Consider the following 23,379-nt stretch of genomic DNA (forward strand, 5'->3'; position numbering starts at 1 on the left):
AGCCCGGCAGGTCACGGGGCGACGCGGAGCCGGAGAGGCCGGAGCCGGGTGAGGAGCCGGAGCCGGGCGTCTGTTGGGCGAGCCGGGAGTCCGGCGGGACTCAGGGCTCGAAGGACCCCCGGGACGCGGGGATGCGTTGGGGAGACCAGGCGCGGGGCCGGAAACCCTGCGCAGGCCGCCGGTCTCCGTGTTTCGCGCCTCCATACCAGCGTCCTCTGTTGCAACAACTTGGGGCAGTTCTAGTTTGTTTTCGGGCGGACGGGGGTTTTAGGGAACCAGGGAGAAACTAGTGTGTGTACACACACACACACACACACACACACACACACACACACGGAACCAGGGAGAAACTAGTGTGTGTACACACACACACACACACACACACACACGGAGGTCTGGCATAGTGGGTTAAGCGTTGGGCTGCCAACTGCAAGGTCAGCAGTTCGTACTCACCAGCCACTCAGTGGGAGGAAGACGAGGCTTCCTCTAACGGGTTACAGTCAGGAAAGCCCACACGCAGAGTTGTCCCCTGTCCTCTGGGGTCATCAACTTGATGGCAGTGCGTGTGTGGGTGTACACATGTATATCCCTCTCCATCTGCCTTGAAGAGGTTCTGACCCAGAGATTCCGACGGACAGCCACTCCAGATAGGGTCTCCATACTGTAAATCTTTAACAGCCTCATCCCTGTTTTGCATAGTGGCTACTGGGTTTGAACCACCACTGCAGTTAGCCCAGCATTTAATCCACTGCGCCACCAGAAGGCATTTAAAAAATATTTACATACATACGTATACATGTCTTCATAAATTTTTGCTTCAGCTGCCTGCCTGTTGTCTGAAATGCCCAAGCATACTATCTGCAGGCTGGCAGCCTGTATTCCTGGGAGTTCAGAGTTACGGCGCCTTGCTCTTTGATACTCGGAGGGAGAACAAGCCCATGGTTCTCAAAGGACCTTCACAGACTGTGAAGACTGTGTGTCACTGTTCAGATGGTGTCCGTGCTGTTCAAAGTGACCCGAGGGAAGTGGGATGGAATGTCTGCATCCACAAGTTGCTGTTCATCTAGTAAGGGGAGTGGGGGAGTCACCTTTTTCTGCTTGGGGCCATGCGGATATTTATAGCATCATTTGAAGACGATGCTGGTCAGACATTTGATTAACTCACCCCTCAAGTGATGGCTGGCACTGCTGCACTGTGGTGACCATAGCTGATATTGATGATTTCGATACCACCCTGACCTAGTCACATCTTGCTCACTCCCCGCTGACACGCCCACAGATGGCATTTGATCCTTGTGCTTCCCTGTCGGCCTCCGTGTTGGAGCTCATACAGCAGCACAAGGGTGCCAGCAAACAGCCCTCGTTGTTGTCAGCTCAGCGTGAGTATCCAGCACCTGTAGTGAAGACTCGCTGCTGCCGGTGGGGAGGAGGACGGGTCGCTGTTAAATGGAATGATGGCGCTGTGTTTTGAGTGCAGCGCACTTACGTGGAAATGCTGATAGGCTGAGATGGAGCGTTCGCACTCAGTCTTGTTCCAGGAGTGAGTGTATATTTGAAAATTTTCAGTCATGCCTTCGACATGGTGACAGGCCTGCAGAGTGACTTTCCTAACCTAATGGAATCCCTTAATGGAGAACATGAGCGCATAGAACATGCCCGTGAACGCCCCAGGTGCCCGAGAATGAATGCAGTCAATTCGACCAGGGCGTTCCTTTCTTTACAGGGCTTTCGGGATTAGGGGTAGGAAGGTGATTTGAAGAGCATAGTTGCTGCTGTTAGGTGACACCCATGGGGTCCGTTCTTAATCACAGCCACCTGGAGCACGCACGACAGGACGGAACCCCGCCTGGGGCTCAGTGAGGCTTTAGTATTTATCTGGAGTCAGGTGAAGGAGGAGCACGCCAGGTGAGCACATGTGCAGGTGCCCCCGCAGTGCCTCAGGAGGACTGATGGCCACCTTTTTGTTTTGGGGAGGGGGCAGCATTCTTGGACATTGGTCTTGGTCTTGGGAATCTTGCGAGTGGACTGGCAGCTGAATAGGACTGGGGAGGGGTAGTTTGGGCTGATATGCTGGATGATGTTTCAGGAAAGCCTGTCTCCTCCAGCTGGGGTCAGGCATTGTTGAAGCAAGTTTGTTTTTTGAATATGTATAGCTCCTTCTGTTTGACTCTAGTTTTCTCACCCCCAGCACATAGAAGCCATTAAATATGGGTGGTCAGGCACCCCACTTGCAGCAACCCTGTAGGACAGAGAGCAGCTCCCTAGGCTTCCTGAGACCAAAGCTTCATGGGACCTGACAGCCTCATCTTTGGGGGTGGGGCACGGGGGTGGACTTGAAACAACCCAGCGTTTACTCACCAGTACCACCGGTGATTTTAACTTCCTTGTTAAAAGTGGTCAGAAAATGTCTAGTATTTGGAGATGGGAAATACTAGATCTGTTGTTTTACACCAAAGTCACGTTATGGTGTTTAGAGACTTCATTCTGAGGGTTTTGTTGTCTGACTTTCAGAGTCACCCCCACATATGCCTGCTGGGACCTGGGGCTCAGTTTGGGGTGTGGGGGTCGAGTTTGAAACAATGTGTAGGTTTGAAACTGTATCTGGAAGTGCTGACGCTGCTTCTTTTGTTGCGTTCAGAGGTGACACCATCTCTGGAGAGTGATGCAGTGATAACCAAGAGGGGAGTGGGGGGAGGTGGCCATGGGCAGCGCAGTCTGAAACGTAACAGGTTGATGGCCATGGCCAGACCAAGGCTACGTAGCTTGGAGCGGAAATGGTGGAGACGATTCAGGCATGCTGATGGCGGTGTGGGTTCTGTGTTGGGCTGCCCACTGTCAGCTAAGTGGTTCGAAACCACCACCTGCTCTGGAGAAGGACGAGGCCGTCTGCTCCGTAAAGGTTTTCAGCCTCGGAAGCCCTCAGGGACAGTTCTACTCTGCCTTGTTGGGGTGCTGGGAGTCATAGCGGGCTCGATGGCAGTGCGTTTGCTCTGGGTTCTGTTTGCGGGACGAGCATGGAAACAGCCGAAGAACAGTCTACAGAGTGGTGCCATTCAATGCCCTCCGTGTCACCCAGCATCTCCCAGAAGAGGGCTGGCCACTTCCTTGCGTGGCCGCTATCTGACGCGTGACAGGGACTGCGCTGGCCCTGCTGCTGCCTTTGCTCCTGGGGAAGAAGAGCAGTGTGTGGGGCTCATGTGGACAGAGGGAACATTTCTCTCTAGGTCGGGAAAGGACCCAAGAGCTGAGCAGTCAGATACAAGAGCGTATGGCCGCTGCTCTGGTTGGGTGTTGGTCAGAGCCCTATGTCAAGCTTGCTGTGAGGGACAGCACCTGTGTCTCCGCTCAGCACCCAGATCTGTCGGGCATATTCCCAGTATGCCATGCGATCTCCCACTGGTCCTGTGAATATCTTGAGGGTGGCCCCTACGGGGAGCAGACAGTGGCATCTTAAGCAATGAGGCCAGTACTCAAAGTGCGTGGGACCAGCCTGTGGGGAACCTGCATACTGATGTGGTCACCTGCCTGGTTGGGGGTGGGGGTCACGCTGGAACGAGACCCCCTCACCTTGTCTTCCCAGTACCTCCTGTGGGAGTTGCTTTGTGGTGTGAGTCTGTCCTGGGAAGGCTGAGACTGCCTGGAACCACGCCCCTGGGGTTGCAGCCCTCCAGTGTTACCACAGCAGGCCTCTTCCTTCCTCTGCCCCCTCCCTTCCAGAGCAGGAAGTGGGCTCTGACCGTGCCACCCACACTGCCCATTTGAAGTCCTCTTTGCTTGGCACCTCTGCTTCGGAGCCAGTCTGACCCGCATGGAAGCAGGCATGCTGCCATCCTGACAGATGGGCGGCACAGGCCACCCGGAGACCATGCCCCTGCATGGGGGGTGCTTGTTACCGGCAGGGTCCCGGGGCCTCTTCAGGTGTCTGTCCACCCTGAGCCCTCACTCAGCTGGCTACAGTGTGTCCTTCAACTGCTCCCACGCGGATGGTGGAGATCAGTGTCCTTGCCTTCATCACAGGATCACTTCAGTCGGTCTCGTCCGTAGCTAGCCCGACTATACTGACACTTGCTCAGGCAGTGTCCCCATGTGTCCCCAGTGCTTCCTCAGTGGTTTGCTTGGGCAGCAGCTGGGGTGTGTCTGTGTGGGTGTGTGTGCAGGTACAGTTCTTGATGGTGGGTGTTTTAGACCAGGTTGGATGTAACTTGAGTCGGGTCCATCCCTGAGAGCAAATGTATGTTGGCTGCGGGGTGCTACTAGGGTCCCCGGGTTTGTCTCGTGAACCATAGTAAATTGACACTTAGCCCACAGGCAGGTTGTCATGAGAATGGCGCACTCACTGTTGGCCATTGGCTTCTGTGCTTTGGAGAAATGTTCATCTAACAGTTGGTTATTCCCTCTCTTCTTGGTTCTCCCATTTTCCAGAAGCATCGGTTCTCCTGCAGGAAGCTAGAAGGAGGGGTAAGAGGGTTCTCAGGCCCCTTGGCCTTCTTTTGACAACAATTTCCGCTTGCAGCATGCGCAGGAGCCTCACAAAAGCTGTGCATGGATGTCAGTGCTTTTTGCATTGGAATAGACTCAGACTAATTTTCTGTAGTACTCCTGCCCAGGTCAAGTTAGAGGAACGAGAAGGGCAGGTGTCCATTTGGAAAGAGCCCTCCTGGAGCAGTGGGACTTCTGCTGAGGTGGAAGCAAGGACAGACCTCTGCTTGGTGGTGCTGCGTGGTGGGTGGATGGCGAAGTCACCCTTGCTTTATGGAAAGTGCGTGAGGATAGTGTCTCAGAGAAACCAGCATCTTGCACACAGATAATGCCTTGTCAGCACAGACAAGACCTCGTTGAAGATGGCGCCCGTCCTTGACCATTTGCCAGAAAACCATCTTAGTCACCAGCTGGCTTCCACGTGGAGGAGGACAGGTGACTTTGTCTGTGGCTCTGCACACGGTTCTGACTGGACAATCAAGTTGAGCCAGCTTGCTGCTTAGTGGGTGCCTAGTCGCTGTTCCCGGGCAGCTGCAGCGTGGTCATCTTCCTGTGGACATGTTAGACAGTGGGTCCATCTTTGAAGAATTGCCCCAGGAGGTGAAGCCTGGTGTCAGCGGGCCAGTGGGCATGGCCCTGAAGACAAAGCACAGTGACTGAGGTGGCTTCAGGAGGCAGGAGCGGTCCAGTCAGGGAAAGGGCGAAGGTCAGGGTGACCGTGTTTTGGGTGTTGTGGGCGTTGCTTATTTGAGAGAGTTTCGAGAAGGTGAGCCAGAGCTTGAACACAAGTCCAGGCGCTCTTCTCTGCATGGCCCTTCCCCACCTGCCCACGCTCCTGCTCACTGCTCCCCAGGGACCAGGGTAGCTCTGCCAGACTGGTTGGGTTTCGTCAGACTTTGTTTCCTAGCCGTACAAAATCTGCAGACGTTCGTGGATTGTGTGGAAAAGCCCGCGCTCAGGGTGTAGCTCCACAGGCTTTCATTTTTCAGACATGGCGGCGTCATTGCTTATGAAAGTCTTGACTTTGGTAATGGAGTGTATGCTGAGAAGTAGGTTATGTTTATGTTTCTATGGTCTTTTTATTCCACGTTTCCACAAACACTTTGAAGCCCCCTCGAGCATGTTGGATTGCTTTAGACCCGGTGCACTGTCCTAGTGATGGGGATGGGGTCTTTGTGATTTGTACTGGCTCTGAAGTAGACTGTGCCTCTTACCCCCTAAGCCCTGAATAGGATGGCCTGGCTTGAACTCCTGTCTTGGGCTAGTCTAACTTTGCTGTCCAGCCCACTGGCTCAAGTGACCCCAGCTAGGGGTTCTGAGGTGGACACGCCTTACGGGAGCAGACAGCCTCATCTTATTACTCGGGAGCAGCTGGTGGGTTTGAACTGCTAAATCGTGGTTAGCAACTCAAGTGGGAGCCCACTGTACTACCAGGGCTCCTGGGGACATGGGGAGACAACTGCAAAAGCTATGAGAGGAAATCAGAATGAGCCAATAGAGACTCTCAAAGCCACCTCCCTTCACACACTCCACGAGAGCAGGAAAGAGCCTTCCCGAGTCGGAGTTTCCCAGCAGCACACAAGCACCCGCACCATCAAGAAAGCTGACATCTGACCGAATGGAAATGGACAGTCTCCACGGCTGGACAAAATGCCTGCGTAGAACTCACAAGGCAAATGACACATAGCACACACAGCACTAGGGGACTGTGTTCTCCATCCTTGGGGGCCTCCTCAGGTAGGGTGCCTGTTTGGACTGCTATGCCCTCGGCTTGTTCCTCGAGGTATGAAGACTCGGTGTGGGGACAGTTACTCTGAAGACTGCCTCCCAGTTTGGTGTAGAGTAGCTTCCTCGTGTTGGGAAGATGTCTGGGTCCCCAGGGTCACTGGTGGCTTCACAGTTAAGGTCCCTTCAGGTTTTGTGGCATTGATGTTATACATTCCTGGTTCTCCAACTGAAGCCAGGAGCAGGTGGGTGTTTAGTATTGAATTAAGGGGTGAGGGTGGGGGGAGCCAGCGGAGACCTGGGTGGCTGAGCCAGGTGAAGGGGACGGTGGTGTGGATGGAAGTGCCCCAGTGGGCCCAGGCCGAGAAGTGCTGGCGTCTCCGGAGTCCAGCAAGCAGACACTGAGGGTCTTCGATGGCAACGAAAGCCTGCGGAGAAACCTCTTCCAACTAGTCACCGTCCCCCGCCTCGCCAGGAGCGAGGAGGTGCTGGAGGCGGCCCTGTGGGCCTAAGTCAGTGAGGACCCTCGAGACTTCCAGTTACAGGTGCTGCCCCTGTGGAAAGGAGGAGGTGGGGTCGAAGCCCTTCGCCTGAGGCCTGGGTCATCCGGGCCCTGCCCGCACACAGGAGGTCCTGAGGATCTACCCCGCCTGGTTCAAGGTGGGTGTGGTCTATGTGTCGCTCCGTGTAACCCCGCAGAGCCCGGCTAGCTCAGTTAGTAGAGCATGAGACTCTTAATCTCAGGGTCGTGGGATCATACCCCACGTTGGGCGCCATTTGTAGTATTAAGTTTATAAGGTGGGTGGGGACCCAGCCCCCACCACTAGTAGCGGGTTCAGTAATGCACAATTGTACGGTTGAGATATATATTATATTAAAGTCATCAAGAGCACGAGAGATATTACAATAATGCAGTCAGACACATTACATGGTAGCATTGCTCACCTCAGCCCAGCTTGGTGGTCCACGTGGAGAGAGGGGGAAGAGAAGGAGGGCAAGGGACAAGGGAGAGAGGGGGCGCGAGGAGCAGGAGCCCAGTGAGAGAGAAGCCAGAGAGAGAGGTCAGAGAGCCAGAGAGAGATCTATTGCTGACCCACGCCTATATACCTTTTGGGAGTGTGCCAACCCACTAATTACAGGTAAAGACATACGTCACAGGAAGGTGTTGCACTATAGGTTACACAGTAATGAGAGGGTGATCTAGGGACATACACTCAATAGGAAGAGAGATTGGGGGTATACATGTGACACGGATCCTAGATTTAGGATGGCAGCTTAACTTTGGATGTTCCTGGGTCTTCATAGGAACCATTATCAGTAGGATGTAAACTCTGCCTACAGGAGCCTGTCCATTGTCCCCAGCAGCAGGGAGCAGGGCCCCCTGCAGTTTGGCAACTGATCGCCCTCAGGGGAGATGCCTGCTAGCATCTACCTCCTCCCACAGGTGTCCCTGACGGGTGCAGAGGCCTCTGCACCCTGGGTCGTGCAGGCAGGGTAGGGCCTGTGCAGGGCTGTCCCTGCACCTGATGGCCTTCTCCACAGGGTGGACCTCGTTGGGGCCTATCACAGCAGATAAAGTTTTCTAGGGAGAGGTGACCTGCTCTCCAAACCTGTGGGGCCCCACCATCCTGGGGGTGGCCTTGTGGGGGGTCACATAGACTTCTCTCCTCTCAAGAGATGGGCATGGGGAAGATTCCAAATTTTGAATCCAAGACTTGGAAAATGCCAGTTGTCTAAATACAGCACCATATTGTGATAAATATAGCTATTGAAAAGTTTAAAAATCTATTCACAAGACTCGGTTTTAATATTCATATCAGGCCTCTTTTTTGGACTGTTATCTGGAAAAAACTGAGGGCCGTTTTCTCATCAGAGCTGACTATTAATTAGGGTATTGTTTCAGATTGAGAAGTTGCTCCGCCACTGGCATTCTATTTGAATATGTATAGTTCCAAGCTTGCTTTGTGTATTTAATAACTTTAGTGCCGTAATTACTCTGTTTACAATTAAATTCTGGTGAACATGCTAATACGGAATCCACCAACTAGTGATTTCAATGAAGGGGACTGAGCACTCGGATGTAGATTCCAGCCACATCTGCAGCCACAGAATGCCAGCCACAGCGATCGTGTGCTGGTCAACCTGCTCTTTTCCCCCAAAACTTCTTGCTGCACTGCTTCCCAAAGAGCAGATTTGTGGGGAGCTCAATGTGCTGAAGTCTGCAGAGTGATTTAAAACGTGCCGAGGTTCTGCAGAACAATCTAACCGAGTGACGGGCTCTTTGCAGGTACGGGTGTAATTGCAGACCCAGCCAGCAGCCACCTGCACCTGCAGACAGACTCGTCTTTCTTTTGTGGACTGCCTGGTGGACTTGAACCTGCTGACCTTGTGAACATCCTGGTGCTATACTTAAAGCACTTTGAGTCAAATGGGTATTACATTTTTTGAGTAAGGACTTCCGGATTTAAATAAATCCCCTTTCCTCTTTCTAGAACCCACTCAGAAAGCAACCGGGAGGTTGAGCAACGTGGCAGCATAGTCCTGCAGGGAAGCGTTCCTGAACCGGAAAGTTAGAGAAAGATGCTGCTGGATGCAGGGAGGGGGGATTTGGTGTACGCTCGCTCGTGGTGTGTTTGGGGAAGGGCCTTCCTGCAGGGCTCAGACAGTGGCTTGCAGACTGAGGGGCCTCAAGGGACACAGCCCACAAATCTGTGTTTGCTGGAAGGCCACTCAGGAAACCTCTGGGGTGACGGGAAGGTTCCTTAATCCTGATTGTGGTCACACAAATGCGCCCCTCCTCGGTGGGTCACACACTTGTGCCCATGTCCACCCTCCCTTACCCTGCCCTGTGATGCTGGGGCGGTCATGTGAAGGACTCTCCCTTATCTCTGCCTCTCAGGAGTGGGGGCGGGGCTCTTCTCTGGCTGGTCCAGCACTGCTGGCCTGGCGACCATCTTTGGACTTCACCTCCCAGAAGGAGGCAGTCCCCTGGCTGCCCCCGGGAGCCTTTCCCCGCTTCAGGTGGGCTGAGGCCATGTGTAGCTGCTGTTTATGTCGTTGATCAAAGAATTGACAGTGAAGGAGCTCTTGGGCTTGCCCACCCTCAGAGACCCCCAGCTCAGGTTCTATCATCACAGACGCATGTCCCTGCTGCTGGCCTCCTGGCCCCGCTTGTTACAGGACAGCTGAATTGGGTGAAGGTTTGCAGAGCAGATAATCCGTTTTCCCCAGCATTTCATATACACCTTGTTTCATCTCCTCCATTGCCATCTGCCGCGTCTCATCTCTCATCCCACTTCCCCTGTGCTTCCCGGTCCCACTCCACCACCCTCCTTGCCATTCGAGTTCTGTCCTGGGGTAATTAAGCACTGTCCTTTTGCTCTCAGATGGCTGCCCTTTCTAAGGAGTGTTGCGCCCCCATAGGCCTGTCTGTTATTTGACTGGAAATGGAGCTGCAGGTGGGACTGGGGTAGGGTGAGTTCAGTCAACGGCAGGTTGCAGGATGACTGGTTTCCGTGATCCCGCCAGTCTCTGATAGACAGTCTGCCTGCTCTTTGTCTGACTTGGAGTTTTGTTCCACATGCCCTCACGTCTGTCCTGCTGCGATCCCCTTCAGAACAGTTGGCAGTGGTGGCTGGGCACCATCTAGTTCTGGCCTCAGGGTTGTGGAGGCTGCTGTGTTAGTCCGAGATGGCTAGAGAAACAAATCCATAGACACTCGTGTATATGAAAGCTTTATATAAAAGAGCAATTGAACATTAAGGAAAACATCCCAGCCCAGTTCACTTCAGGTCTGTCAGTCCAATATTAGCCCATATGTCCGATACCAGCTTATGAATTCCTCTTCAGACTCATACAACACATGCAATGGTGTTGCGTGCAGGAGGACTGCAGGCCGGTGGGTAGAAAGTTATGGATCCAGCGGTGGTGGAAGCATTTCAGCACTGGCATGGGTCTCTACGTGGCTCCATCAGTGTACAGCCCCCATGTGGCTTGTCAACAGGAATGTCTCGAAGGTAGAGTGTGTGTCCTGCTTCCAGCAAGCTAGTTATCTCCTTAGCACCTCCAAATGAGGTTATCAAGCTGCGACCTGATTGAGGCTAAACTCCACCCCTTCACCCCTTCACTGCTGTCTCAAGCTGACAGCAGACTGTAACTACCGCAGCTGATGCCTGCATGGTCTGCTTGCCCACTGTTTTATTAGATTTTCTTCATTCTTCTTTCCTCTGGCCAGGCAGAGACCGATAGTTGTGCCTTAGCTGGCCACCCATAGACCTTGAGGTCCCAAAGTAGGACCTAGAACGGTGTCTTTGTGGACTGTGTTGCGTGTGCATTTAATCTTGAGCACTCTCTCCACAGTTCTGGACCCCAGGCTCAGTGGCACATTGTGGGGACATTTAAATAAGCGCACGTGCCCCGTGGCCTCTCTGTCCAAGTGCTGGGTGGTGGTTGGGTACTCCTTCCTGTTCCTTTGGGGCAGATGGGCCAAGGAGACGTGAACCCCGGCACAGGACAGTTTCAAACACCAGGTCACCTGCTCGAGTCTTTCTTTTCTGTGTGCACAGAAGCCTGCTCAACGTGATGTGAGCATCTGCAGTACGTGGCTTCCTTGGATTGGGCAGAAATATTTATAATCTCGAACACAGTAGAGCCCTGTGTTGTGATGATGGAAAGGAGGACTATTGGGACAGGCAGCCCTCCCAGCAGAGTTGGTGCCCCTCTCACCAGCATCGGCCAGATCAGGGGTCCGAGGACCAACAGGAGTGCCATCTGCAGTTCCAGGATTGTGTGTGTGGGGTGTGTGTTCCAGTGCCCCATTTACACCCCATGATACCCGAGGGATGACAGAATAAGCATGCCACTAGCGCCCCAGTGACGGGTACCCCACCAACGGCCTGTGGGGCGCCCTGTAGACAGACCAGGTAGGTCCCTGCACCCCGAGGGTTTAGTGGGTGCCCACTGTGACTCTGGCCTGGTCACAGCGGCCCTCCATCCCTGGGGCTTTCTGTGGGCAGGCAGTTGGTGTGTGATTTGGGAGCTCAGAGTGCACCAAGATTGCTGCTGCGGGTCCCTGGATGGGGTTAACTAGAGGAGCAGTGGCTTTTTCACGTTTAAAAATGTGAACAACATTGCCCTTATCAAGGAGAGCCAGGCAGAATGAATTACCAGGGCCTGTGCCACTGCTGGATGGGCCAGGAGCTAGGCCGTCTGCCTGCCCACCTCCGGCTTCACGGGCACCGCCTCGAGCACACCCTTGCTCAGCTTGCACTTGTGTGCCAAGCAGTGCAGTCTAAGTTTTAGACACAACCTGCTGCTGTTGTCTTTTCCAATTCTGTTTTCTCCCCCTGTTTGTGGAAGAAATGGGATTATATGTTGGGGCTTCAAAAAGCACATGGAGAAACAGAATTAAAAGTTAATGTAATTTTTCCTCAAGTTTTTTGAAGCCCCTCCTGTGTCCTGCCCAATCTACACCCCTGGCATTTGACTGGCTGGTTTGATTGAGGCTGTGTCTTCCTGGCTTTATCACCTTGGACCAGTCATGGACTGTGACCGAGCCGTCTTTCCCTGGAGATGGACATCATGCTTGGTAATGTGGAGGGGCAGCGAAGAAAGAGGCCCTCGACCAGATGGATGGATGCAGTGGCCGCCACAATGGCCTGGCTCAGACACAACTTCCATGTGAGGATGGTGCCGCACCCGCAGGCAGTGTTTGGCTCTGTCATGCGTGGGGTAGCTAGGGGTTGCCACTGGATGGTATCTCATGGCGGCAGCAGCAGACTGGGGTGACACTGCAGTCTGTAGGGCACTGTGAGTGTGGCTGGGAGCTAGGTGAAGCTGCCAGCACTGCCCTCACGTGGTCTGCTCCCCCAGAGCCTGGACGTGGACAGGCGTTTGTTTTTCTGGTACCGTGATTTCACGGGCAGTGCTGTGTTCTGAAGGACCCTGGTGGCACAGCAGGGTAGGGTCACTGCAAGGACAAAGGGAAGCTGTCTTTGCCCGAGACGGTGTTACCCACCTGGAGAACCACAGGGCCAGCTCTGCCCTGTCCTACAGGATCACCATCAGTCAGTGTGGCTCAATGGCAGTGGGGGGTGTTTGGCCATGTGTTGTGTTAGGCAGCTCTCCTGGATTCTGCCTGTTGGACTGACCGAAGGTTTTCCTGGTGGGCTTCCTTCAGGAAGGGGATCTCCAGGCCTTCCTCTGCACGTGGCTGGGGGGCTTGACCCGCCAGCATTTCAGCAGCGCTCTGTGGAGGAGTGCAGTCATTCATCTGGGGCTGCCAACGGTGATGGGCCAAAGCAGCCCTTGTGCCTGATCATCTCTCCTTCAGGGGTTCCCTGTGCTCCGGCCTGGGCTCCCTAGTGCCACGGTCCACCAAGGGCAGGAAGCCTACACACCTGACTCAAATTTCCATGTGGTTCCCGTTTCTTCTTATCACCTGCAGCCCTGGTGGCGTGTAGTGGTTACGGGTTGGTCAGCCGCTCCGAGGGAGAAAGGCTTTCTGCTTCTGTAAAGTGTTCCTCTTAGCCACCCACAGGGGCAGTTCTACCCTTCCCCATAGGGGCACCTTGACTCGGCATGGATTCGGTGGCGGTGAGTTTGGTTGTGGTGTGGCGTGCGGAAACTGCTGTGAGTCTGACTTCTGAGGCCGACCATCTCCCGGCCTTCCGAGCCGTCTCCCCTCTTCCGTGTTGATCACAGTTGCAGTCTTTGTGCTTGAGACGGAGCTGGTGGGGTGTCACATCTCGGCTGTGCTTGTCCCTTGGCCACTCCCTGCTCTCCTCCTGAGACTTTTCTGCCCTGTGTGCCCTTCTTCCAGGCTCTCTGAGAGCCTGTCGTCTGCCCAGGTCAGGGGATTGCCCCCCCCTCTGGGGTGATGCCTTCCTTCAGTTTGCAATGCCCCGGGTCTGTAAAGCTCAGGAGAGGGCTCCTGAGTGACCGCCCACCCTGTCGCTTTGTCCTCTTGGTGACGTGCCCTGCACGCCCCACCTTTCCTGTCCACCTTCCAAATGTGCTGTTTCCTCTGGAAACGATTTTCACGCGATTTTTGCTTTTGGTTTTTAAAAAGCTTTTCTTTTAAGTCTTTTTTTCTGTTGTTGTTTATTAAGCTTTCTTTTCTTTAAATCTTTGTTTATTCAGCTTTTTCCCCTTAAGTCTTATTTTTAAATTGTTTTTCCCCCTTCTTATTTAGTCTTTATCAAACTGTTACTTAATTTTAGTTCTTCTTTCACCTGATGTAGTGTTAAAAATTCGGATTCAAACCCATCTTGGATATCTAGTACCCCCTTCTCCGTGTGCCCGGCCCTACTCTGCCTGAGCCCTGTCCTCGATTGGTCTGCCCTTGCTGAGCTGTGTGTCGTGGCCTTGAGGGACCGGGGAGTCTTCATAGGTGGCCTCTCTCCTGTGCTGCCCACTGGCGGTTCCCTGGCTCACATGGTGGGCCGCTATTCGTGAGCTCACAGGAGAGACATGAGGCCGTTGGCTCCTGTAAAGACTGACGGCTTCGTAACCCACCAGGCAGGCCTGCTCTGCCCTCTAGGGTTGCTGGGAGTCGGGTCTTTTCCATGAGCCGTGTGAAGCCCCTCAAACGTCTAGCTATCAGTCACTTTTTCTTCCCTGGAGTCTGGTTTGTGGCTGTGGCATCCCGGCTGGCATGGAGGGGGTTCTGTGGCTTGCTGAGCATGCCTGTGCCTTCATTTCCCCTCTGTAGACTGGGATGGCACTGCAGCCCTTGGGGAGCAGCCAGCACTGTGCCCCAGTTTCCTCTCCCTCTGGGGGGGCTCGTGTGTGTACTCTGGCCTTAGCCCCTGACTGTGAGGGGTGCTCGTGGTGGGTCAGAGCTGGTGCTGGGCCCACAGGATGGAAAACCACACCTGTCCTTAAGGGTGACCACACAGACCCCCTTCTTCACCACCCTCCACGGGCAGCCAGCAGCGGCTGCAAGGTGGGCTTGAACAGACAAGCACTTGGGAAGATGGCGCTGGACTGGGAGGGGCTTAGTTCTGTTGTACAGGGGTCCTGTTGGGTCGGAACCCACTGTGCGGCACAGCTAACAACCACCACAGTTAGAGGTGCTCAGATCGCTGTGCAGCCGAATGCCTGCATGTGCGTCGGGGTACCCGTTCTCCAGGCCGTGCGGGGAGGCCAGGCTGCAGGGACAGGTGTCTTATGACTGTGGCTTTGTTTTGTGCGACAGCCAGGATGCCGCGCGTGAAAGCAGCAGCAGCAGCTAGGAAAGCAGGCCCAACCAAGAGACGGCTGGCAGAGCGGTTCCCCGCAGGCGAGGTGGTCACCGACATGGCCAAGAAGCAGTGGAAGCTGGGGCTGCCTGTCGGCCAGGGCGGCTTTGGCTGCATCTATCTCGGTGAGTGAGTCTCCAGGGCCACGGCCTTGGCAGAAGCAGATGCCCCCACAGCCTGAAACCAGGTTGCTAGGCGGTTCCCTCCCACGGCGACCCCTGGAGGGGCCTGAGCAGACAATCTCATCTGCCTCCCACAGACCTGCTGCTGGTTTGAACTGCTGACCTTTGGGTTAGCGTCTGGATGCTTCCCCCACAGTACCACCAGAGCTCCTTGGAGAAAGAGAAAGTCCCAGACACCACAACCAAAGCTCTGGCTATGGAATCGAATCCAACTCAGGGACCCTATGGGGTGGGTTTTGGAGGCAGCAGACAGCCTCACCTAAGTGGTGGCTGGTGGGCTTGAACTGCTGGCTTAAGATTGGCAGCCTAGCCCTAGTGCACTGTGTCAGCAGGGCTCTGGGAGTGGCTCTGCCGTGAAGCTTCTGTCCTGTGTGCAGAGCAGTGAGGAGCCCTGGGCGCTGGTTGCCAGGCCTCTGCAGTGTCTTGGTGGGGGGCGGGGGTCAACCACCCTTTCGGCCCGCCCGCAGAGCAGCACTCTAGCTGTTTAGCCCATCCACTGAAAGGAGGGTTGGCAGCTCCAGGGGCTCCTGAAGTCTCACTTCTCCACCCCCCACAGCCCCGCCCCTCATGAAGGGTGGTCAGAGGGATTCAGGTCACTGCTTTTGTTTCATATTCTGAGCAGGAAATGCTGCTTTAGGGCCCTGGGGTGCAGCCAGACCTTACCACTCCACCCACTGTGCCTGCTGCCCTTTTGGGCTGAGGGGTTTTAGCAGGCCCCTATTGGACCCTTGGTGCCCGGTCCTCTGGCCTTCTGGGCTTGGCTGCCCCAGGCTCAGGGCGCCTGCATGCATTTGTCCAACTCTGACCGAGGCCAGCCTGTCCAATGGTCAGGGTCCTTTGTGCCTCCTCACCATCCTCCAACCCTTCCCAATGGGCATGTCCATCAGTCTTTCTCCCATGGGTGTCCTGTGGGCATGCCTGCCTACCCCTCCTTGTGGGTGTGGCCTGTTAGCCCTTCTCTGGTAGGCATGCCCCCGTCAGTCCATCCCTCATGGGCATGTCCAGCTCTTCTTTCTCTGGCTGCCTTCTGCTAGCTCACCCTCGTGCTTTCCAGAGCCTGTCCACGTGTCCTCTGCTCAGCTGTAGGCCTGGCTGCCCAGGAGTGCCCTGTCCTTACATGTGGCCTTCAGACCGTTGCTCCCAGGACACTGCCAGTGGTCTGTGCTCTCCCGGTGCTGCCCACCGTCTTTTCTGGCTTCATCTTTCCTCGGCAGCACTGCCCTGCCAGCATTCTCCCTGTGTTCCTGTGCCTGTCCTTGGTCCCCATGGGAAGTGACTTCCAGAGGGCAGGACTTCTGTGTACCCCGTTCCCTCGGAACCTGGCATGGAAGGCCTCTGTGAGCCCTGCGTCAGGGACATGGAGACTGTGGTCCAGGGCAGCTCTGCATTGGTTTAGCAGCGGTTCTCAACTTGCGGGTCGCGACCCCTTTGGGGGCCAGATGGCCCTTTCACAGGGGTTTCCCGATTCATTACAGTAGCAAAATTACAGTTCTGAAGTAGCAATGAAAATAATTTTATGGTTGGGGGTCACCACAACATGAGGAACTGTATTAAAGGGTCGTGGCAGTAGGAAGGTTGAGAACCACTGGTTTACAGAAGTGAAGACGTTCCAAGTGGAAATTCAGAATCCTGCTCCCACAGCTGGAGCTTCCCCCCCAACTGGTGCCTTTGGTCAGGGCCAGTGGATGGAGAGGGCCGGGTCAGTCTGCCTCTCTTTGAGGACACAGCCCGGTGAGCGCCCCTGCCACTTCCGTGCTGACCTGTAGTACAGGGTCACGTGGTGGGAGGAGAGCCCACGAGACTGTTTAGTTGTAGGTAGTGCCTTTGGGGCTTGCTTGCTCTTTCCTACCCCCCACCACCCCGTTCCATAAATTCCTTTTTAAAAGACTTCCTTGCTTTTCAGAAATTGTGTGGCCCCTGCTGCTTGGGAGCAGGGGTGTGTGTGGCAGAGCCTAGCCACTCAGAGTTTCAGTGAGCAAGCCTCCCCTCCGCTCCCCTCTGCTCCCCTCAGAGTCTCCTTTGCTTACTTGAGGCCTGAGCGGCTCACTGTCAGATGCAGCCCAGCTCCCTCCAGTCTTGATGCCACGAAGGGAAATCGTAAACCGATGGGTGTACTGTAAGGGTTTGCATTGGGAACTCTTTCAAGGGTGAATGTTAATAGGTGCTGCTTCCTGTTCTGATGCTGTGTATTTTGTTTTTTACACAGCTGATAAGAATTCTTCAAAGTCTGTCAGCACGGATGCCCCCTGTGTTGTGAAAGTGGTAAGAACATGCTGTAATTTTTCCTGTTGTGGGTTTAGCATGGGTTGTGATTAACATCCCCCCTCCCTTTTGTGTGTGTGCTAAGTACCCAGAGCCCTAGTGACGCAGTGGTTAAGCACTGGTTGCTAACAGAAAGGCCTGTGGGAGAGCGATGAGGCCACCTGTGTCTGCCCAGACCCAGAGGGACGGTTCTTCTCTGTCCCCTGTCACTGGGACAGGGGGTCGGGACTGACCCCAGGCAGTGGGCTTGGGTGTGTCAGTGCTCCAAGTCAGTCCCGACTCCAGGCAGCCGTGTCGAACCCGGCCCTGGGGCTTTGTCGGGGGTTGATCTTTGCAGGTAGACCGCCGCTCCTTTCTGCTCAGGAACCCCTGGTTGGTCTTGACCACACCCCTTTGCATTAGCAGCAGGGTGTGCTCACAGAGCTGTTGGCACCTACCAGGGAGTCCTCCGAGAAGCAGAGTGAATGAATGCACAGTATCACAGGTGATGTAAGCTCGCTGCCATCCGGCCAGATCTGAGTCAGGGCTGTAGACTGGGGTGGAGCTGCCTCTGAGTTTCTGACACTATGACCCTTCACGGGAGTAGAGAGCCTCATCTTTCCCCCATGGAGTGGCTGGTGGTTTCAAACTGTGGACCCTGGGGATAAATTGTTGTGAAAGACAGAATTGTGTGTTCCGTCTCAAAAGGTTGCCAACGCCTGGGTTAGCAGCCCATGCACCATGTCACCTCTCTGCCACCAGAGCTCCCACAGTAGATAGATAGCACTGCTTTCATCCATCTATCCATCCATCCATCCATCCACCCATCCATCCATCCATCCATCCATCCATCCCACGACACAAACTATCACTGCACATCTGTTTGTAACTTTCATTCCAAAGGCCCGTTCTTCTTTGATGAATTAGAGTGACACTCGGGGTGAGGTGGGGGTGGGGGTGAATTGAAGCACCCCCAGCCCAGTGCCCTCACGTCGGTCCTGGCTCATAGCACCCTTGTAACACTGTGCAGCCCACTCCTCAGTGTTTCCAAGTCTCATGGAGCAGGCAGTTCACGAGGAGGCCTGGGCTTCCAAGGGCAAACTCCTCCTCAGTTGGTGGCTGACCTGAGGCTTGGACCGCAGGGTCAGCACAGCGATGCAGCCGGGCCCTCACAGTCAGTACCGGCTCACTGCTGACTCAGTGGTGGCGGCAGCAGATCAGTGCTTTTTACACGGGTGCTCTCTCAGGGGAGTCTCTCTGGTGTTGCCTCTGAACTTGCACTTTATTGATTTTTTTCCCCGGTTTGTTTATTCCTAGTTTCTAAACCTCTTCTTGAGTTGTGGTCACTCTGCGCCCCTTTGACAAGCTGAAGTCAGTGTGTATCTTGAGTGAAGTTTGGCCACTCAACTGCTTTCATTAATAAATCAATGGATTAGGCAGCTTTCTGCACTCTGGCGTTTGTGTCTGCTCCCTATCCCCTAAAATTCCTTCATTTGTGGGAAGAGGTGCGTATCCATTACCTGGGAGAACTGTGCACAGCACAGCACCCCTCTTTCTAGAGGCTGTGCACCAGTTACCCAGGGACTTTACCTCATCTTTCTAGCATGTTCCATCGTGCTCGCTGGCCACCCTTGTGCCTTTGAGAAGGGCCTTGTCCACCCTGCTCCCTGGGCTCCTGGTAAACACTACACTACGAGGTGGTTTTGCTTACTGTAGCTGAGCATGGGCTCAGTGGCTCATGTCTCTGCATATAGGTCCTCAGACAAGGCTGTGTCCTGGGTGGTCTCTGTCCGAGGCTGGCCTGCTGAGTCTTTGAAGAGGTCTTTTCTGTGCCAGGTGGGACTGGCCTTGGGCCTTCTCCCCACACCTGTTCCTGTCGCTGTTAGGGTCAGGTCCACTTGGCACTCTTGGCGTGTACTCCTGGTCAAGGGGTCTTCTTTGTCTTTGTGGCCTTTCTCTTTGCTAACTTAGACCCTTCTGACCGCAGTCTTGGGGTCATGGTTACTGGGGTGTCCGGAACGAGAGCTGAGTAGCATTTCCTGTGGCCCTGCCAGGCTTTGGTGTGATCCCGTGACTTCCTCCGCCACGTGGGAGTGCTCACCAGCAGTGACAACACGTTTGCATTCTGGAACTAGGGCCGTTTCCATTTCTAGTTTTAGATTTCACTCAGTGAGCTTGTTCACGTCTTTACGCTTACTGGCATGAAGTCACTCATGTTTTCTTGTTACCCTTTTAAGTTTTGAGGGGTCAGCAGTTTTTCTTGTCTTTGTCCTGTTTGTGACGGCAGTCTGGCCTCACTGCACACATGCATACACCCACACACCCACACCACTCTCAAAAATGCACACCACACTCACACCCACTTACTCACACACACTTAGACACACCTTGATTAGCCTCCCTAATCGTCAGTTTTATTAATCTTCTTAAAAAGAAGATTTTGTTTCATTGATCCTTCCCCTTGTCCTTTTTCTATTTCGTTGATTTCTCTTTTTATTCTGCTTCTATTTTCTTTGGGTTTCATCTGCTTTTCCTGTAGCATACTGTGGTGAAAGGTTAGGTCAGGGTTGGCACTGTTTTTCTGGAAAGGGCAGGTAGTGCTTTGGACAACCCACCCTGCTGTTGTAGGGCCAGCCGCTGAGAGTTGGGTGGCCAGTGAAGCGACGTCCACGTGGGGCCCCTGGGCCCTAGTTTTCTGAGCCCTGGCTTAGACCATTGATACATCTTCTTTCTGATAAACTGTAGAGATCCACTTGCCCTTTACACATTTTACTCTTATGTTTTCATTATTATTCAGGTAAATTCTAATTTCCCTTCTAAATTTTTTAAAAACACATGGGTTTTCAGAAGTGTGTTTCTTAATTTGTCAAACACGGCGTCCTTCGTGATTTCTGCCATAACTGTTGTGGTCGGCCCGGGACAGCACGCGCGGAAGACTGCGAGCCCCTGGGCTTGCGTGTGCCCTTCTGTCCGTGCCGCTAGGTTGAAAAGTGCCGCTGCTTTCTCAGTTGCATGGCTTTGTTCTGCGTGTTGAAGCTGTGTCCGCTGGGCACACACATGCAGGATGGCTTCTCCTTTGTTAATTGACTCTTAGCATGAAATGCCACTTTCTATTCTTAGTAATGCTTTTTTACCTCAAGTCTAATTTGGTGCTAAAAAACTCTCACGGTCTCTCAAGATTCGTGTTTGAGCAGCGGAGCGTTCCCCGTCCCTCTCGTCCTCACCTTGCCGTGCACTTGTGGTTCATGGGCAGTGCACGCAGTGAGAGCTTCCTGCTAACAGGCTCCAGCCTGGCAGTTTCTGCGCTTCACTGGAGTATTTATTTCGTTTACATTTAATGTAGTGCTCGATAGGACTGTAATCTTGCTGTTTATTTTCCATTTTCCCAATCTGGTCTCTGTTCTTTGTAACTTGTTTCCAGCCGGAGCACTACCCAGGGGTGCGTCATCTTTTCTTTGGCTTCTTAGCTGAGGAAGCCTTTTAGATGCCTTCCTGTCGGAGCTCTAACGGCATGGTCTAGATCCAGCTACTGTATTGCTTGGCTTGGAGCCTGAGAATCGGACAGCAGCTGATGTCTGTGTTCCCTCTCGGCCTTGGCCTTACTGTTGTCCCTGACTTTGGTCTCCTTATTTCATAAACCCTGTCAGCTGCTGCCGTTCCTGCTTCACACCGCGATCACACCTGGGCGTGGAGCAGGCTGTTCAGGTGCCTTACTCGGGTGGCCACTGAGGGCTTGGGTTACTCAGATGCCGTCTGCTGTGTTACGCAGCCCCCACATTGTCACCTCTGCCGTGCCCCTGCCTTCTTGTGGTTTGATTATGAGGGGACTTCGCAAAAGGGGTGGGGATCTGTCAGCTTTCGGTCTGCTGTCCTGTGAGCTGTTTGAAGCCCTCACATGTGTCTTAGGGTTCATGCTATCTCCATTATTGACTTTCCCTCTGTGTCTTGATAAGGATCAAAAGTATGACTCCACTGAGAGGGTAAAGCAGAGCGTAGTGCCACAAAGCCATAGAAACGTTTGTGAGACAAGAAGATCAGACCGCGACCTGCCAGCCATCTAGTTGTCCTTGCTCCTGACCTCTAAGCCCTGGACTGACACCACATCGGAGCAGCAGGGTGGGCCTGCCAGGGGCTCCCCTCCCCTCCTTTGCGAGGCTCTGAGTTGAGGAGCAGGGCCGAGCAGGGCTGCAGGAGGGTGGGGTGAGATGCTCACAGGGGAGCTGCGCTGCCCTCGGACTGCATGGTCGGGGGAGAGGAGCAGTCCCTGGGTGGTTTTTCTCACCAGGGTGGTTTTTCGTGTCTTAAAACTCCTTCCTAACAAGCCCCCGGGTCTGACCTGCATCCTTCCAGGCAGTTTATGGAGAGGACTCCTTTGTGTGACCCCTGAGCTGGCCTCTCTCCCTGGAATCTCACCGGTCCAACAGGTCGCTTCCGAAGCCACTGCTTTGGGGGGACCGTGTTCTGAAGGTGCCCAGGACAGGTGTATTGCCGGGGGAGCTTGTCTGCAGCACCCAGGTTCGTTTGGTTGCAGTGTCCTAGAGCACGTGTGAAGCGGGGCCTTCCTAGCAGTGCTGAAAAGGCCCAGAGCAGAAAGTGCAGTAGGGGTTCGTTTGCCAGGACGGGAGGGCCACATGGCGAGGGACTGGCCATGAGCCTGCATTTTCTTCTTGGGGTGCTGAAAATGTCCTTACGGACTGTGGGTACCCTGCATGGGTGCCAGCCGTCACACAGCAGACTCCCAGAGCAGGGTCAGTCGTTTAAGGGCAGAGCTACTCTGTCTGCTCCCTTCCAGAGGTCACCTGCACCACCTCACCGGCCCCGTCTTCGCCCAGGAGCCAGGGGAGAGGTCCTTCTTGGGTCGCTTTGAAGGGTGGGGGGTGGAAGGGCGCTCTTGGTTTTTGTCACTGCTGCGTCCCTGCAAGGTGGCCATGGGCAGGGACGCAACAGTGACAAAACCACTGGTCGCTCCTGACGTTGCGTCAAAACCATAACTGTTGTTATGAGGCCCCCCAACATTTTCACCTCTGCTGTGTCCCCTGATGCTGGATGGTTGTCCTCTCGGCTCGGCCTCTGTTCCTGTGGTACTCCTGCCCTCCTGCTCCTTGGAGTTTCTGAACCCCACGGCTGCACCCTTAGTTTGCTCAAGCCCGGGAGCACGCCCGCCCACTCCACACCATCCTGCCTCTGCTCTCTTCTTCCCCTGGCGCCTCTTGATTGCCCGTCTCCTCTGTCTGGCCCCACGGCCAGGCCACGTCTCACTACTTCTGCACACACCCTCCTTGGGTTCAACGATTCATGTTCGGCTCAGCTTATCTGTGCCGTTTGATTTCATCTGCCTGTTACCGGCCCTCGCTGGCCGCCTGGCCATCTGGTGCTGACCATGGTCTGAGCTCTGCAGCTCATCCTGCTGGGAGCATCTGCCAGCTCTCAAGCCCCCTTCGTGGATTCCCTGAGACAGAACTGGGAGCTGGGACCCTCCAGTGCAAGGCAGCAGCCTGTCAGAGGGGGCAGCCCAACCACTGCCAATGGATCGGTTCCTAGCTCTGCATTCTCACCCGCCACCCTGCTGGCAGAGTAGAGCTGCTCCCTGGGGCTTGCAGCGACACTGCACATCTTTATGGGACCAGACAGCCTCTTCTTTCTCCCTTGGTGTGGCTGCTGTGTTTGAACTTCCGACCTCGCTGTTAGTAGTCCAGTGAGCAACCCACAGGGCCCCAAGGCTCCTGGCAGTGAAGGAAAACGCACACATTTTCTGCTAATAGTTCGCTCTAGAAAGGGGGTAGAACAGGCCCGTCACGGGTGGGAAACTGAAGAGCTGGAGAAGCAAGACTGCCCCTCGGGGGCCTGATGACACCCCCTTCCCGCTGCCCTGCCCGGAGCTCCAGGACCTGGTGGTGGCTTATGCCTCCAGCCCTGACTTGTCCTGTCCATTCAGGTGCCTGCAGGGCCACTTGTGCTGTCTCCTCCTCTTGCTGCTGCCCTCAGGAAGAAAGCCTGGGCTGCCAGGGGCCCCAGTCTGGCCAAGGCTCTGTTCTGTCCGTCGGGGAAACAGAAGGCCCCATGTTTAAACACATGTTTTAGAAACCCTTTATTCAATCTGAAGCCGGGCACAGACCGTCTGGATGAAGGATGCCTGGCCCTCCTGGTGGACGCAGGGTTCGTCACAGCCGGCCTCCCTGCTGCTGGAGCCTGGGACAGGACGCAGTGCTGCCCACAGGGTGGACGGAGTCTCCCGCTTGCTGGTGGGCTGCAGACAGTGTTGCAGACTGGAAAGGCACTCAGCCTGCCTCTGGGTGGGGGCAGCACTCGGGACTCCAGAACAGGCAGCCCAGTGACCCAGTTCCCATTAGTTCCCTTTGAGAGCGCTGCGGTGAGCCCCTGTGCCCCCAGGTCACTGGACTGGCTGGAGGCCCCCGCCAGCACTGGTCCACTTCCGTGACACTGCCTGAGGGGTCACCACAGGCTCTGGAGGTGGGGCATGGAGTGGAGCTGGCTCCCCCGGGAATCAGGCG

At 54.7% G+C, this 23,379-nt stretch overlaps 1 protein-coding gene and 1 non-coding gene across 3 annotated transcripts in view; both read left to right on the forward strand.

Moving 5' to 3' along the window:
• VRK1 (VRK serine/threonine kinase 1) overlaps nt 1-23,379 on the forward strand; it is a 44,539-nt gene that overhangs the window by 493 nt on the left and 20,667 nt on the right. Inside the window, exons 2-3 of one of the 2 annotated variants that reach the window (XM_045288205.1) lie at nt 14,402-14,569; nt 16,833-16,888. In XM_045288205.1, the coding sequence (XP_045144140.1) occupies nt 14,407-14,569; nt 16,833-16,888 (219 nt within the window). In that variant the 5' untranslated portion in view covers nt 14,402-14,406. The remainder of the gene's footprint in view (nt 1-14,401; nt 14,570-16,832; nt 16,889-23,379) is intronic. The other variant, XM_045288206.1, reaches the window with a different exon arrangement.
• TRNAK-CUU lies at nt 6,905-6,977 on the forward strand. Its single transcript has one exon. It is a non-coding gene; the product is annotated as a tRNA-Lys (tRNA).

Source organism: Echinops telfairi, unplaced genomic scaffold, assembly GCF_000313985.2.
Source record: "Echinops telfairi isolate 266 unplaced genomic scaffold, ASM31398v2 ScPeMD7_18;HRSCAF=68, whole genome shotgun sequence".
NCBI classification, from domain to species: Eukaryota; Metazoa; Chordata; class Mammalia; order Afrosoricida; family Tenrecidae; genus Echinops; species Echinops telfairi.